The sequence below is a fragment of the Pristis pectinata genome, chromosome 23 (assembly GCF_009764475.1).
Source record: "Pristis pectinata isolate sPriPec2 chromosome 23, sPriPec2.1.pri, whole genome shotgun sequence".
Classification (NCBI taxonomy): Eukaryota; Metazoa; Chordata; class Chondrichthyes; order Rhinopristiformes; family Pristidae; genus Pristis; species Pristis pectinata.
The window spans coordinates 4,245,527-4,261,291 of record NC_067427.1 but is presented as its reverse complement, the minus strand read 5'-3'; the positions used below and the strand labels follow the sequence as shown (position 1 = coordinate 4,261,291).

The 15,765-nt window shown below is 38.9% G+C and overlaps 1 protein-coding gene across 5 annotated transcripts in view; it reads left to right on the top strand.

Annotated features, from left to right (window-relative positions):
* Nucleotides 1-15,765, top strand: part of LOC127582046 (DENN domain-containing protein 1A-like) — a 437,758-nt gene that overhangs the window by 7,679 nt on the left and 414,314 nt on the right. For all 5 annotated transcript variants that reach the window (XM_052037000.1, XM_052037002.1, XM_052036999.1 and 2 more), the window contains exon 2: nucleotides 2,023-2,087. In XM_052037000.1, coding sequence (XP_051892960.1) covers nucleotides 2,052-2,087 — 36 coding nt within the window. In that variant the 5' untranslated portion in view covers nucleotides 2,023-2,051. The remainder of the gene's footprint in view (nucleotides 1-2,022; nucleotides 2,088-15,765) is intronic.

Below are 15,765 nucleotides of genomic sequence, written 5' to 3'. Positions count from 1 at the left end.
GCACCCATGCTGGTGTTGGGTAGGGAACTCTGGGATTTTGATCTGCTGAGATTTTGACGAATGGCAATGTACCACAAGGTCAGAATGGTTTGGAATTTGTTGGGGAATGTGGCCTTATTTCTGTGCATGTGGGGAATTTTCTCACGCGGTGGAGGTTGTGGATTTTGGAAGGTGTGAAAGAAAGAGCTTTGACAGGTTTTCTTCATTTCCTTTGACTTGTTTTAATGGTTCTGATTCACGTTAGAATTCCTGGAACTGCACCAACTCATGTTGCCCAAGTGGTCATTGACAGAGAACAATGGGGAATGTTACGAGGATAATTGTGCAAATCATTACTGCTGAGTTCATTATTATCCTTGTGCAATGTCCATACATAGAATGTGTCTTTTGGGTGCCACTTAATAGTGACTGGATGTTGACACCTTTGTTGTTTACATTCACTTGTGGCAGGATACGCCATAATTACAGCATCCCCACTGTCACTAACTGAAGTCAGCATTCATCACAGTCCATTAATTGATCCTGGCTGTCTGTTTGTGTATTCTCTTACTGAGCCAGGAATGTATATTTTTGAAACCTGTCCCAATAATCCTTGCATGTTGACTAATTGATGAAATGTTTGTTCAATTTTTATCTTCCAAATAAGCAAAATAAAACTTGTGGGGCTGTCCCAGCAGTTTGTCGCATTTAACTTGTGAAAAATTGGTTTGATAATAAATTTGATTTCCTAACAACAGTGGCATTCACAGTGCTGAAATTGGCTTTCGGGTTTGGGGTGGGGCAGGGAGAAAATAAGACAGTGTTCTTATGAGTGACTAATGTCACTGTGTGTAGATGTCATTGAGGGCAGGATTGTACTTAACCATATTGTTGAATGACCTGCCAATACTTCTTGTCAAGGCTTGCATGTGATCCCAGCCCAGCTACAAGTCAAAACATTAAGCAGAGAAGTGGAGAAATTGGCGAGAAGAGAGGGGAAAAAGAGCTTGTTGATAAGTCTAATTCTGAAGCGGCAATTGTGATCATAGTTCATTACTGCTAACATCATACCCTGTCAATTTAATATTCCCCATTACATTGTGCTGTTTTTCTGTAGCTGAAAATCCCTTTGTTATGGAATGTATGAATTTACCTAGTTGCTTGACTTCAAGTTTGATTAGTTTCATTGAAGTCAAATCTTCTTAAATGCCAACATTGTATGTCTCACAATGGTTTGTGTAAACTTAGTGATTGCTTCACTCCAATGTCTGGGAAAAGAAAATCTGACAAGTTACATGCATTTCATAGAAGAGGTCAGTAACCTCCTCTTCGCTGTTGCGTAGTGCTACGGAAAGTGCAAGTTGTTCTATTTTACATGTAGTATAGTGGCAAAATAAATCATTGTTGAATTACTGAAATTGGCTTTCTGTTTCAACTGTTACCAGATTGAAACTGTGATAAACGGCACTTAAATGTATTTTGCTGTACTCTTCTCTCCTCTTTATGACTTTGTCTTGCAATAAAATATTCAAATTGAAATTGATATAAAGAACTTTACAGTAGACCATTAATGTAATTCTGAACAATATGATTTTAATAAATATGGTGCTCACTTTAGTAAGAATTTGAAATTTAGGAAAATAGTTTCCCATAGCCATTCTTTTGAGAATCTGAGTGTTACTGCAATATACTTTAAAAATATAGTGGTATTTGCTTGCTTACTACTACAAACCTCTAGAGTCAGAATCCAGAGGTAATTTCTCCAGACTCTTGGCAAAAGTCCCAAAGTTTGAAAATGCTTCCAAGTGGGGACTGAGTTGCAAATGAATCGTAATTGAATTGAAGGAATAATGCATTTATTTTAATTGAGGAATGGGATCTTGATTATTGTATCATGAGGGAGCAGACTGTGATTGTATTGCTATACTGAAGCCTGTTGCATTGTAAGGACAGCTTCCAGTTGCTGTTAATTGTGTGGTGTTACAATACTGCTTTCCTTTCCACTTGACCAAAGCTGAGAATTTTTTTTCTCTACTGATACAGGAAATATCCCGCGACTACTTTTGAAGTGTATGCAGAAGTTACACAGCCCGAGTCTGGTGGTTCAGGTAGTGTTAAATTTAATAATTTTACAGTTTTTTATTTGAAAGGAATATATTGAAAATGTAGTTGCTAGAGATTTGAAGCCATGCAGCAGTTCACGTGAACTTGCAACTTTTTATGTCCAAATTTTGTCAAATATCAACTGCATAATTGAATGGCTCAATATTAAAAATAACCCCGAGGCTAGTACTTATTCTCCCTCCAGCTATCTAGCAGGTTGCAACTTGTGTTCACAATGCTGAAGCAGTTTCAGCTGGGTTCATCGTTATCCCTGAGTAGCATGCATACTTATCATATTCCCATTGTTTGAGTTGAAATGATGCTATTGTTAATGCCTGGACACTGGAAATGACCTTGTTGTCTCGGCATGGAATCTGATGTACACAGTACCGTAGGACGAGATAACCAGAGAAGGGAAATGCCACAGTGCAAGATGTACAAGATCTTCTTTCTGTTGCCCATATATTTTTCTGGTAATTGATTGCAGATTATTTCCAATAAATCTGCAGTAATGACATTTGAATCATTAATTCTGTTGCGCGAGTGTCAATGAGCATGCCAGGAATTCGAGTCTGCAACCAAAGCTCTGTAAAAATGAATTGAAAAACATGCAGGAGCCCTGACATGATCAAACCAGAAACCATATGCTGAATGTTAACAGATTAATAAATATCAAGGGTGATTAAAAGGAAGCATTACAGTGTAACCTAGTTTTAGTGTTTCTGTGAATGGGCATAAGCCACACAAAATGTAGACTGCACTTGGAATTATAGAATCATACAGCATGGAAACAGGCCATTCAGTCCAACTTGTTCATGCCAACCAGCGGGCACCCTTCTGTATTAACCCCATCGCCAACACTTGGTCCATAGCCCTCTATACCCAAGTGATTCAAGTGTTCATCTGAACACTTCTTAAATGCTGACAGTGACCCAGGTTGAACCACTCCCTCAGGTAGTGCATTCCAGAACACTCTGTGTGAAGGAGGTCCCCCTTGTATGCCCTCTGAATCTCTTCCCCTTATCCTAAATCTATCTCCTCTTGGCTTGTCTACCTCTGATATGGGAGAAAAAAGTTTTCTGTAGTCTATCCTATCTGTACCCCTCATAATTTTATTTTCCTCAATCATGTCTCCCCTTAACCTCCTCTGCTTCAGAAATGATCTCGCTTCTCCAGTCTCTGCTTGTAACTGAACTGTTTAATGTCGGGCAACATCCTGCAGAATCTCCTCCGCACCCTCTCCAGCGCTATCACATCCTTAAGCAATGTTACAAATCTGACTACGATGGAAAAGCTTTGTGCAAGGTTACTTATGCATTTAAGGAGAACTTTATGCTTTAACAATTTATTGACAACACCACGTCAGCCAAGTGTGTTGGAGGTGGGTGATGTTAATGTTTCAGTGGAAACAGCATCAACTTCTTATGCAAATGGAGTCTTTTCCCTTGAAAATTGTAGTCAGTGGAGTATAGATACATAATTATGTGCATAATATAAATCTCGGTCACTTTCAGCAGTATGGTCATCAACTTGATTGACAACGGAATTCTTCTTTCCTGAGGCAGTCCCTCAGGATTGAGGATGACTTGCTTCCACTCGAATTTTGTGGGTTCTGAGGTGGCTAATGAGATACGGCAGTCTCTTCCACAGACGGGATGGGGTGGATGAGAGGGTCGTTTGTGAGGTGAAGTACTCCCTCTGCTGCTTGTGCAGGACTTCGGTATGATCCTGATGCATGGCCTTAAGGTTCTGAGTACCACCCTGGATGCTGCTTCTCCACCTATGGCCACGATCATTGACGCAGGTCCTGATGCAGGGTCTCAACCTGAAACATCATTCATTCCTTTGTCCCCACAGATACTGCTTGACTTAGAACCATACAGCACAAAACAGGCCCTTCGGCCCACCATGCTGAGTTCTTCCAGCAGTTTGTTTTCTGTTCCAAATTTCAGCATCTGCAATCTTTTATGTCGTCATTGAAACAGTCTGGTTATGATGTGGTCACTATATGCAACCTTTATTCACTGGGAGAAGAAAGCAGGCTGTAGCTGGTGCTTTATCCATTACACTAAGTGCAAAGTTTCTCCTGTGTTCAAGCAGATCTCCTGAATTGATCATTAAGTTTTTGAACTTGACTAAGTAGGCTGGGTATATTTTCCTTGGAGCAGATAAGGCTGAGGTGAAACCCGACTGAAACATACAAAATTATGAGGGAGCATGGATTGGGTGGATAGTGAGAAACTTTTCTCCTTAACAGAGGTCTCAATAACCTGAAGGCAAATGTTTATGGTAAGGGGTAAGAGATTGAGAGGGGACTTGAGAAAGATTTTTTTTTACCCAGAAGGTGGTTGAAATCTGGGATGTACTGCCCAAGAGGTGCTGGAGGCAGATACTCTTGAAACATTTAAGTATTTAGATGAGCACTTGAAACACCATGGGTCAAATGCTGGAAAATGGGATTCGTGCAGGTAGGTATTTGTGGCCAGCGCAGACGCAATGGACCCAAGGGTCTGTATCTGTGCAATATGACTCTATGGCTCTAATTAAGTGATTGGAGAATTAAATTCTTGTAACCACTTTCAGAAATATACTGCTTAAACGTATGATGATGTTTTGTTCAGAGTGAGTAACAATGCAGTAATTTATCCAAGGACTCAGATGTGGAAGTTACCTGGACTACAGGATTTAATTGCTGCCTACAGAGTTTCATTAACTCACAATAAATGATGTATTACAAGTACAGTAAAGCTGTAATTACTATAACAGTGGAGAGAGATAACAAATATAACCGCAAGAATAGTGGAGATATTCAGTTCAATTGTCCATTAAACTTGCAGTCAATGCAGGATGATGACATGATTCACTAGAGCGTCTAATACTGTAAATATTTCACGGTTCTGAATTATAGCCAAATTAAGACCTAAGTGTTTATTTGGCCTTACTTCCATGTAGTATTTCAGCAGGGTTGAGCAACATCAACAGGAACTGTGAATAATATTAGCCATTATACAGGGGTACATATTTATGCAGTGGCTAGTTTCATGATCATCTTGGCTTCTCGGAAAAGAAGTTATTTGCAGATTGATATGCATAACCTCGCTATTTTTGAGTTGCCATTAGACTCTGCTATTACTTTGCCTATTTTTGGCTGGTATCAGAATCAGGTTTATTATCACTGACAAATGTCATGAAATTTGTTGTTTTGCGGCACCAGTACAGTGCAAGACATGAAAATTACTATAAGTTACAAAATAAATGGTGCAAAAAAGGAATGATGAGGTAGTGTTCGTGGGTTCATGGACCGTTCAGAAATCTGATTTTGGAGGGGAAGAAGCTGTTCCTGAATCGTTGAGTGTGGGTCTTCAGGCTCCTGTACCTCCTCCCTGATGGTAGTAACATGAAGAGGACGTGTCCTGGATGGTGAGGGTCCTTGGTGGTGGATGCTGCCTTCTTGAAGCACCGCCACTTGAAGATGTTTCTTGAACTTCACCAAATAAATTAGAACAAAATGTAGGCCACCTTACTCCTAAAATAAAATTCCTTTGCATTCTGCAAAAGCAAAATAGTGCAGATTTTGAAAAGTGGAAGTAAAAACAAAAAATGATGGAAACACTCAGCAGTTGGAGAAGTAGCATTAACATTTCAGTCAATGATCTTTCATCAGAACTTCCATTCTATATTCTGATAGAGTGCTATGCTCTTGCATGTTTCTGGATATTTAATGCCAGCCGTACTGATTTTCAAGAAGTTGTTTAATATGCTTAATTATAAAAACATTTTCTTTAATACCTGGAGGATGCACATAAAATGTGACTGATCTTTGAAACACTGTAATTGAATTTAGAACATGGAGATAATGTTTGATAAAGGTTTGTACTCTGTTTATGGGGCTCATTTTGGTTTTCTATCAATTTAAAAATAGTAATTTTTTCTCTATTATTGACACTTTTTTGGTAAGTGGGCACTGATTGAATGCTCTTTGGCGTGTGCTGATGATACAGTGTGGGTGTAGTAGGTGTGAATTTTCACCTCAGAAGGGAAGTGCTCAGTTTCTATTGATGACTCCATCACCAATGCAAGAGTCCTGATCAAAGGCAGTAACACCTGTCAATTTTGACCACAAAATAGATGAATATATTCCATCACCAAGAAGGGTCTTTCACTTCAGTAGACTGCACTGGGTGGGATAAAGCTTGATACATCACCTTGTGTTTAAGCTGATGGATCTCAAACTGGTGAACCCACGTTTTTGAATGCACATTTCAAAAGTGTGCAGTAGCACTTAATGGAATTTCCCTCAGAACATCATTTTGAGAAAGGGTAGCCTGCAGTTTTAGTTATTAGATGTTCTAACGTAGGAGCCAGGTTACGCTCAACCTGACTCGCACCTCCCACTTCTCTCCCACCACTGATTGATCCCAGGGCCACATTAATTTTTTTTTGTGGTACAAATCAAGCTTAAGCCTTGTTGCTGTCTACAAGCGGGGACTTGGCCTCAGGTGGCAGATCCTGAGGCCCTGCCCCTGGATTGGCCTGATGGCTTTTCAATGAGGGCTTTCCAACTATTTCTTTGTCTTTAATTGTTTAACAAAAAATTTAAAATTAAAAATGTAGAAAAATAACAAGCCATTTATCTTCAATTTCCTTTTCCATCAAGGTCAGTTACTGCCATTCAGAAAAATGAGTGCAACATATGGGCAGGTGGTAAGATTATCCAGCTGAAGTCTGTCCATGACTGTGGCACTGAGTCCAGTGACAGGGCGGGAGGTTATATCTGTTGGCATCTGCCCTCTACATCCCTGACTTCCACACAAAAGTGTGGAAAACAGGAATGTGCCAACCCACAAAATCCACGATGAGCTAACCCACAAAATCCATTACCTGGTGGTTGTCTGCAGAACTGTTGGCTGAAGAGAGGCACTGTAAGGACCATTTTAAAGATGCTTGTGAGACAATTTTTGAATTTGACTGTTCTTCATTAATCCAAGTATTCTGGTTCTTGGGCATTTTTGGAAATAGTGAATTGCTTTAAATTTCCTAATTTTAAGTTCCTAATAATGCTCATGTTAAATATTCCAGTGTTGTCAAAGAATCTCATTATAATGTGGTTAGTCATCTGGCTCCTGACAGCACCACACCCTTGAAGTATTTTAGCCTTGGGGATGTACAAAGTGGAAGGGTGTTGCTATGAATTTCTGGCATATTTAACTTCTGAACTGTCTTATCAACATTGATTACTGTCAAGTGTGAGAGCAAGAACAAATAATTATCCAAAGTAAAAGCAGAAAATGCTGGCAATATCCTGCTGAGCATCTGTAATGTTTTCTGTTTTTATTTTAGATTTCCAGTATCTGTAGTTTTTATTTTGCTTTTAATTATCCTTGGTGCCTGGCATGTAGGGAGGAAAATTGGAGATGAGGTTGATCCCTTCTACAGCTTTCAGTGGTTAGCTCAGAGCAGGCATTGACAGAAACCGGGGAGCAAGTTTCACCAGCAATTTGCATTTGTATATGTGATTCAAAGAAACGTTAACAAGCAAAATTTGATTGAACCACTTGAGGAGATATTAGGGCTGAAGCTTGGTCAGAGACTTGTATTTTATGGAGCATCGTAAAGGAAGACCATGAAGATATGTAGGGAGGGAATTCCAGAATTCTGGTAGGTAAAGTCACAAATGCAAGGATAGCTTGATTAAAATTGGCAATGTATAAAGAGGCCAAACTTAAAGAAGTACAGATATCTTGTAGTGTTACAGGAGGTTACAGAGATGGGGTGGAGTATAACGTAGAGAGATTAGAAAGCAATATGAATTTTAAAATCAAGGCATTGCTGGACTGGGAGTTGACGTAAGAGGACTGTGTGGTGAACTTGGTGGGAACTCAGACATGGACAGCATGGTTTTGGATAATAAATTTGTGGAGCGAACAAAGTTGAAGGCCAACCAGGAATGCATTGGAGTAGTTGGATCTGGAGTAACAAAAGCATTGATGATGGTTTCAGTGTCATAAAGCACAGAAACAGGCCCTTTAGTCCACCCTGTCCATGTTGACCATGCGTACCCATCTATACTAATCCCATTTACCAGCATTTGGTCTGTAGCCATCAATGTGCTGTTGATTCAAGTGCTCATATTTCTGTGTTCTATGTTCTAACATGGATATAACATTTGAACATTGTTGTTCAGTTGCAGAATATCAAATTGGAATACGATAATGAGGTTGGCAAAGTGTAGCTATTTTATAAAGTTGATAGCAACACTATGTTGAATAAATATTTGGAAAGATTGCTGGACCTTGGGAAAAGAGTAAGTGAGTGGGAATAATTGCTCTACCAGAGAACTTGCACAGACATAGCCTTCTCTGCTATGCCTTACTATGTTCTGTGATAAACTGGATTTTCAAGCAGTATTTGGCTTATTACAATTGTCCTTGTATATTGGTGAATGATAGAATTATTATGCTGGACCCACAGGATAAGCAAATGAAAATATGATTCTGGATAGAGGTTTAAATGCACCTGAGATCCATTATCCCACAGAAGGGATCCATATCAGAAAGATAATTAAAGGTTAAAGAGGCCCCCTCCTGTAGAAACCTGTGATTTCCCCACCATAGCTTCCTGAATGATTTTAGTTTCATTACTACTCCTAGAGCCTGCTCAGGCTTTGACATATTTTGCGTGGAAGCATTGCTTCCTGAAACTAATTTTGAGCTACCCTTTCATCACTTTGCTCCTATGTCCCCTTGTTTTGTAATTGTGTTTCATGAAAAATAGTGCTGCAAATTTATCTTTTATAGTCTGCCTATTATCATCCATACCTTCATTAAAGTACCATTTATTTTCTTTATCTCAAGACCAAAGAAAGGTTTTTCCTTGTGTTGAGTTCTGTGGATCAGCTTCCTGACCTCTCTGTGCAATGGTAGAATGCAGATATCTTTTTTGATCAGTGTGATAGCTTTTGTGTAAACCCGTTCTTTCTGTAGTATATGAAGCTTCAACTTCAATGTCACAATTGTGCCCACTAATAAATCAAGTTTCATGGTTGCCTTTGGAGTCTTGTCCATCCCATGAAGGCTTTGTTATAAGATATTCTCGTTTGCCAAATTTATGCTTTCCCATTTTCCTGATCTATGAACTGGTCTGATCACAAGGCTTGTGCTTTTTTTTAAGGTGTTCCTTTCTCTGGATTGAAGTTGTTGGGACTTGATTGGGATGATTTATTACTGAAATCATTTTCACAGATAGAAATAGATCTCTTTTTTGGTTCATTCATTTTCCTGGTCATGCACCAGATCCGAAGTTGATTCTTCCAACTTTATGAAATACAAGAAAAATCAAATTCTGTGGATGGTCACCTGATTGTCCCTGATGAATTCTGCCGTCAAACCAGAAAATACAGCATGTGTCTCTAGTAAGGCTGTGAATTACTTGTTAATGACAGTAGTCAATGTGGATTTTGGTAGTCTCCATTCCATAAAGGTGACAGGTGAATTTGTATTCTGCTTATCTGCTCCTTTCTTGACACATCCCTTTTGCCTCCATGGATGCTGCTTGACCTACTGAGTTCTTGAGCAGTTAGTTTTTTTTTGTTTTTTTTTTGCTCCACATTGCATCTGTAGTCTCTTGTTTCTCATTTCTAACTTGGTTTGGGTTCTCTCCTGGAAACTTCCTATCGACGGGTTCCATGGCTTTAGCCAAATGTTTGAGGAGTTGTATTACATGGTGAGCTGATGCAGGTTATATTGGTCCACTTCAAGCATCCATATGTAACTTTGCAAAGTTCAAGAAGTTAAGCAATGTAATGCCCTGATTAGGACATCAAGCAGTAAAAGGAATGGGTGGATGTAACTAGTAGTGCTCTACAGAGGTTTGTGTTAAAGCATCCACTGTTTGTTATTTATTAATAGCTTAGGTGAGACTTACTGAACCAAGCTATGACATGAAAATGGAAGTTGTATCAAGCTCAAGGGCAATTAGAGCCAGATATCCACATCTCAAACAAATAATAAATGGTTCCATCTGCACTTTTATTTAAGTTTATTAATATTTATTTTATTTATAAATATTTGTAAATTATGTGAATACACATGCAGTTTTTAATAAAGACAATTGGATGGGGGGGGGTGTAGGGAGGAGGAGGTGGTGGTCGGTGGTCATCCACTTTGGACAAAAAAGGATTGATTAGTAGTTTCTAACCAGTGAAAATCTAGAAACAGTGGAGGTAAAAAGAGTGTTGGGGAATAGATCGATAGATAATATAATAAAGGTTAGTGAACTGTTGGACTTTTTATCTAGAGAACTAGGTGTTAGAAGTGGTGCCACAGCAATACGAAGCCCTTGTTAAACCACGCCTAATGATTGCATTCAGTTCTGAGCACCACACCTTGGGAAAGAAAAATTTGACCTTGGATGAAGAGTAATATAGAATTACAGGAATGATAACTGGACTTTGAGGGTTAAATTGTGATGAGATATTACATAAACGGTTTGCATTTTGTGACATTTAGGCTAAGGATTGACTTTACAAAAATTTTCATGGTTAAATGGCCTAAATGTTTCCATTGGTTGCAAACTCTCCAAGCTGAAAATAACAACTGAGGAATGGTCAACTTTCCAGACAATGCGATTTTGAATTTCACGTTAAGCCATCTCAGAATTGGTGATGAGTGTTTGTAAAGGGCGATGACAAGCTTTTGAACTGTGCTGCTGGGAAATACACATTATTAGTGCTTGGCAAATCTGAAGGATGAGTGAGTTCTGTACTCGTGGTCTTAATGAATCAGCTGCTATTCACAGAAAGATGGAGGATCGTGTTTCAGTTAAAGAAGTTAAGGTAGAAATAATGTAGACCTATTATGCAATTCTAGTATACAATTAAAAATACTTTTTCTATCATTGCCATGCCTAATTATGCTGACGCACCTTTAGTTAATGCAACTCCATGTTTACAGATCTTCAATACTAATCTACCATGTCAGCTTAGCTCTGTAATATTTTGGCTTCTGAATCGGAGGGTTATGGGTTTGGGCCCATGGCTATAGTTGGAGAGATAATGTAAGTTGACATTCTATTACAATAATGAAGGAATACTACCTCATCAAAGGTGCCTTGCTTCGGATGACATACTTAACTGAGCCCTCCTATTTCTGTTCAGTGAGCATTAAAAGATCTGTAGATCCATTTGGTCATGAACAGGGAATTCTTCATATAAAAATAAATTAATTGGCTTTTCATTGATGTTTATGAGATTTTATTGAGCACAATACAGCTGTTGCCTTTTTATTTAAAAAAAAATGACTCCAAAGTGATTCATTGCATCCCAAGTACTTTGAGGCTTTTCTGAGAATAAATTTATTCTTGTCTTGGTTTTATTGTTGCCTACATCAGCCTATGAGTGGATGACCAACTTAGATACATACAGCATGGAAACGAGCCCTTCAGCCCAACTGGTCCATGTGGTAGTTCGAAAACATTATCATTTGACTTACTATGTTGAAGATTAACTATGGCACAATTTACATATGGATTCATTATTATTTTCTTAATAAACAACACATTAATTTAAAGCTGCCCAAACTGATGTTGATCTTCATTAGGTAAATAATTGAAACATTCTATTTGAACCACTCTTTTAAGAATAATGTTAAATGAAACGTGAGCACAGATTTGTTAATATGATTTTCTCATAGTGCTCCTATTATCGTCATGAATACTGTCAAATTATTTACTAAAATATTTGAAAGTATTGTTGACCACATTTTATAATTGTAATAATTAACAAAAATATATATTGCAATACAAATACATATTGCAAAGTAATAATGTTCCTCTTGCTCATATTAGTGTACTCTCTAAATTGTTACTGTGCATTGGCCTGTGCAATTTTCATTTTGCTGTTTTCATGTCTGCCAGGGACAAGCTATGCTATTCATTATTCATTGTAATCTGTGTGAATGGCTCAAATTTCTATACAAACCATCTCTACACAGACCATTGGGTTACAAACGCCCAACTTGTTGCCACCCCTACATAGGAAGGAGCTTCCATAATATTACCAAATTCATACATTTGTTCCTATGAATGGCAGAACTAATTCCCCCCCCCCCCGCCTCTCTCTCCACTCCTAGTAATTGTTCTCTCTTATCAGTCTTGTGTGCTTTTGAAGCCATGCATTACAATACTGTGGAGGTATGGTTACCATTTTGATTGATTCTTGTGTATTTTCTGACTTCTGGACAAAATTCACTTGCAGACATCTGTGAAAATGGAACCCGTTCATTACCCAGTGTTGGCCTGTATCCTAGTTTCATACCATATTTTGCATTTGGTACATTGTTTAAAGTGATATTGGTTTATTATTGTCACTTGTACCAAGGTACAGTGAAAAGCTTGTCTTACAAACCGATCGTACAGATCAGGACTAGGATATATATAAAGTACTTTATCTCGTAAACCTAATTAAAAACTTTTATATACACTGAGTTACTGAATTTATTTTTGAAGTTTTAGTATTACTGCATAAACAGTCATCATATTTTGGAATACTCTGGAATAGAAGCTGAAATAATGAGATTTAGGTGGCATACATCATCAACACTCTTAAGTTTGTATTGAAGTTAACCCTGGATTCATTCATACTGCCAACTGTGTCGTGGACAAAGATGAATGTAGACAGCATTGAAACTCCAGTTAAATTATTCAGCTACTACATTTAATCTTGTATCTTTATCGTCTTTTAAACATTTTCAAAAAAATTCTACTTTAACTGTTTATTGGTAGTTACAGTAAATGATTGGTGAGGCCCTTTGACCAATTGACTGTCTGCCAGCTCTCTGAAAGAATTATCAATCAATTCTCCTCTTTTGCTCTTTCTACATAACCTTTTTTTAATGTATTACTCCACTTCCCTTTTTGAAAGTCCTTGTACATCTGTTACTACTGTTTCTCTAGGTGCGTAAGATAATTCTCTTTTGCATGGTCTTTTTGACAGATCAAAATATAGATCATACAGTCCCTTGAACCTGTTCTGCCATTTAACAAGATCAAGGTTGATTGGATTATTTCAGTTTTCCTGTGTAATCCTCAAAATCCCTCCATCTTCTCTAGTCCAAAAATCTGCCCTTCTCAGCTGTGAATTATTTTATATCTATTTCCTCTTGTTACTGATCTATGTGCTTGTGGTAATAGTTTTGAGAAAGGTTTCCATGAACATAATGATTCTCTGCCTCCTTGTGCTCAGTTTTTCAGTATTTTCTATGCTGTGTTCTGATGAATTAATTATGCATTGCAGCCTATTTAATGGTTATGAAGAAAATAGATAATCTTTCTGGATTTGGTAGAATACATACAGAACAATGAATTTGTGGATACCCCAAACTGAGCCAATCAATATTTGAGACATTTGTTCTTGCTAACACCTGTTACTTTGTCACCTAAAAAGTGAGGAATGTTTTGATGTTTTCAGCTTGTTCTCTCCTGGCAAGGAACTTTTTGTTTGGATCATGGTTTAATACATAAGAGATAAGATATCTTTACTAATCACATGTACGTCAAAACACACAGTGAAATGTATTTTTTGCGTAGAGTGTTCTGGGGGCAACCCGCAAGTACGGTAGATGTACAGGTAGGTCAATTTGGGTTTAAAATGGACGGCGTGGACTCTTTGGGCCAGAAGGGCCTGTTACCATGCTGTAAATAAAATATAAAAATTAAAAAAATTTAAGTGTTGCCATTCTTCCGGCGCCAACATAGCATGCCCACAACTTCCCAACCCGTACGTCTTTGGAATGTGGGAGGAAACCGGAGCACCCGGAGGAAACCCACGCAGACGTGGGGAGAACGTACAAACTCCTTACAGACAGTGGCTGGATTTGAACCCGAGTTGCTGGTGCTGTAAAGCGTTACGCTAACCGCTACACTACCATTAAAATTTGAATATCTAAGTAAGGTTGTTGCATCTTAGTCTGCTTGCTATCTTGTAAGTGAATGTCTTGTGATCCTTTGGCTCACTCGAACACTGAACCAACATGCTTTGGTTATCAGTGCATACACCCAACCCTGGAAACTATGAACGAGGCCAAGGAGGGTTTTTCTTGTCCCAGAGAGAGGCAAACTGATCCTCCTGGGCGACTTCAGTGCCTGGGTCAGAAAAGCTGAAAACCTCTGTGAAGGCATGAGTGATAAGGAAGAGGTAAAGAATGCTAACTCCAGTGGTATCCTCCTTCTGACAAAATGCTTGGAACATATCCCTGTCATAACAAACACCCAGTTTTGTCAGAGAAACAAATTCAAGGATTTGTGGCAACATGCTTGACCAGGCACAGATGCTTGTTTGATTCTTTCATTGTTCAAGCAGGAGACTGCAAGCATGTCCACATCATTCCTGCCATGTCAAGTGCCACTGATTGTTGGATTGATCACCACGTAATCTGCTCCAGCCTGACCCTAAAATAATGGCGGACACAGGTTTTGCTTGAGAAAATCAAAGCTAAACGTCTCAAAGACTTCGAAAGTAAATTTCTTCTCAAACTGTGCTTGACAGACAACTGATGACTGTCAACCAATGGGAGCTGCAAGGCTGTGGACCACTGTATTCAGTGCCTGGACTTCTCTGAAGTTCACCTTAATTAGTACTTGTGAAAAGTCTTTTTGCATTTCTATGAGGAAAGCACCAGGTCTGATTCAATGAGAATAGCCAGGAGATCCCAAGAGCTAATTAACTACAAACACTGTGTTCTGAGATTGGAAGCTCCACCATGGCTCAAGGGGGGAGAAAGGCACTCTATTGGTGCCTGAAGGCTGTGATGCATCAAAAAAAACTTTTAACATGAAGAACGAATGGTGGGTGAAAAGAACTTGAAATCCAGCACCTAGCTGCTGATTCTGTGTGGATTCCCCCTTGCCCCCCACTCTATCACCTTTCTGGGGACAGTTTTAGACAAGTGTATTTCTTGAAAAATTCCTGGCATCATTTCACAAACAGTTCTCTGTCCACTTGACTTCAAATGCTGCTCCCTTTGCAGACGTTACACAGTATTGCACTTCTTCACAACATCTGACTTGCATCCTTATGGAAAAATTGGATCAGCTTAAGAATTAATGGTATTGGTATTGGTTTATTATTGTCATTTGTACCGAGGTACAGTGAAAAACTTGTCTTACAAGCCGATCTTACAGGTCAGTTCATTACACAGTGCAGTTACTTCAAGTTAGTACAGAGTGCATTGATGTAGTACAGGTAAAAACAATGACAGTACAGAGTAAAGTGTCACAGCTACAGAGAAAGTGCAGTGCAATAAGGTGCAAGGTCACAATAAGGTAGATCGTGAGGTCATAGGTCATAGTCCATCTCATTGTATAAGGGAACTGTTCAATAGTCTTATCACAGTGGGGTAGAAGCTGTCCTTAAGTCTGGTGGTATGTGCCGTGAGGCACCTGTATCTTCTACCCGATGGAAGAGGAGAGAAGAGAGAATGTCCTGGGTGGGTGGGGTCTTTGATTATGCTGGCTGCTTCACCAAGACAACGAGAGGAAAAGACAGAGTCTAAGGAGGGGAGACTAGTGTCCGTGATGTGCTGGGCTGTGTCTACTACTCTCTGCAGCTTCTTGCGGTCTTGGGCAGAGCAGTTGCTATACCAAGCCATGATACATCCTGATAGGATGCTTTCTATGGTGCGTCGGTAA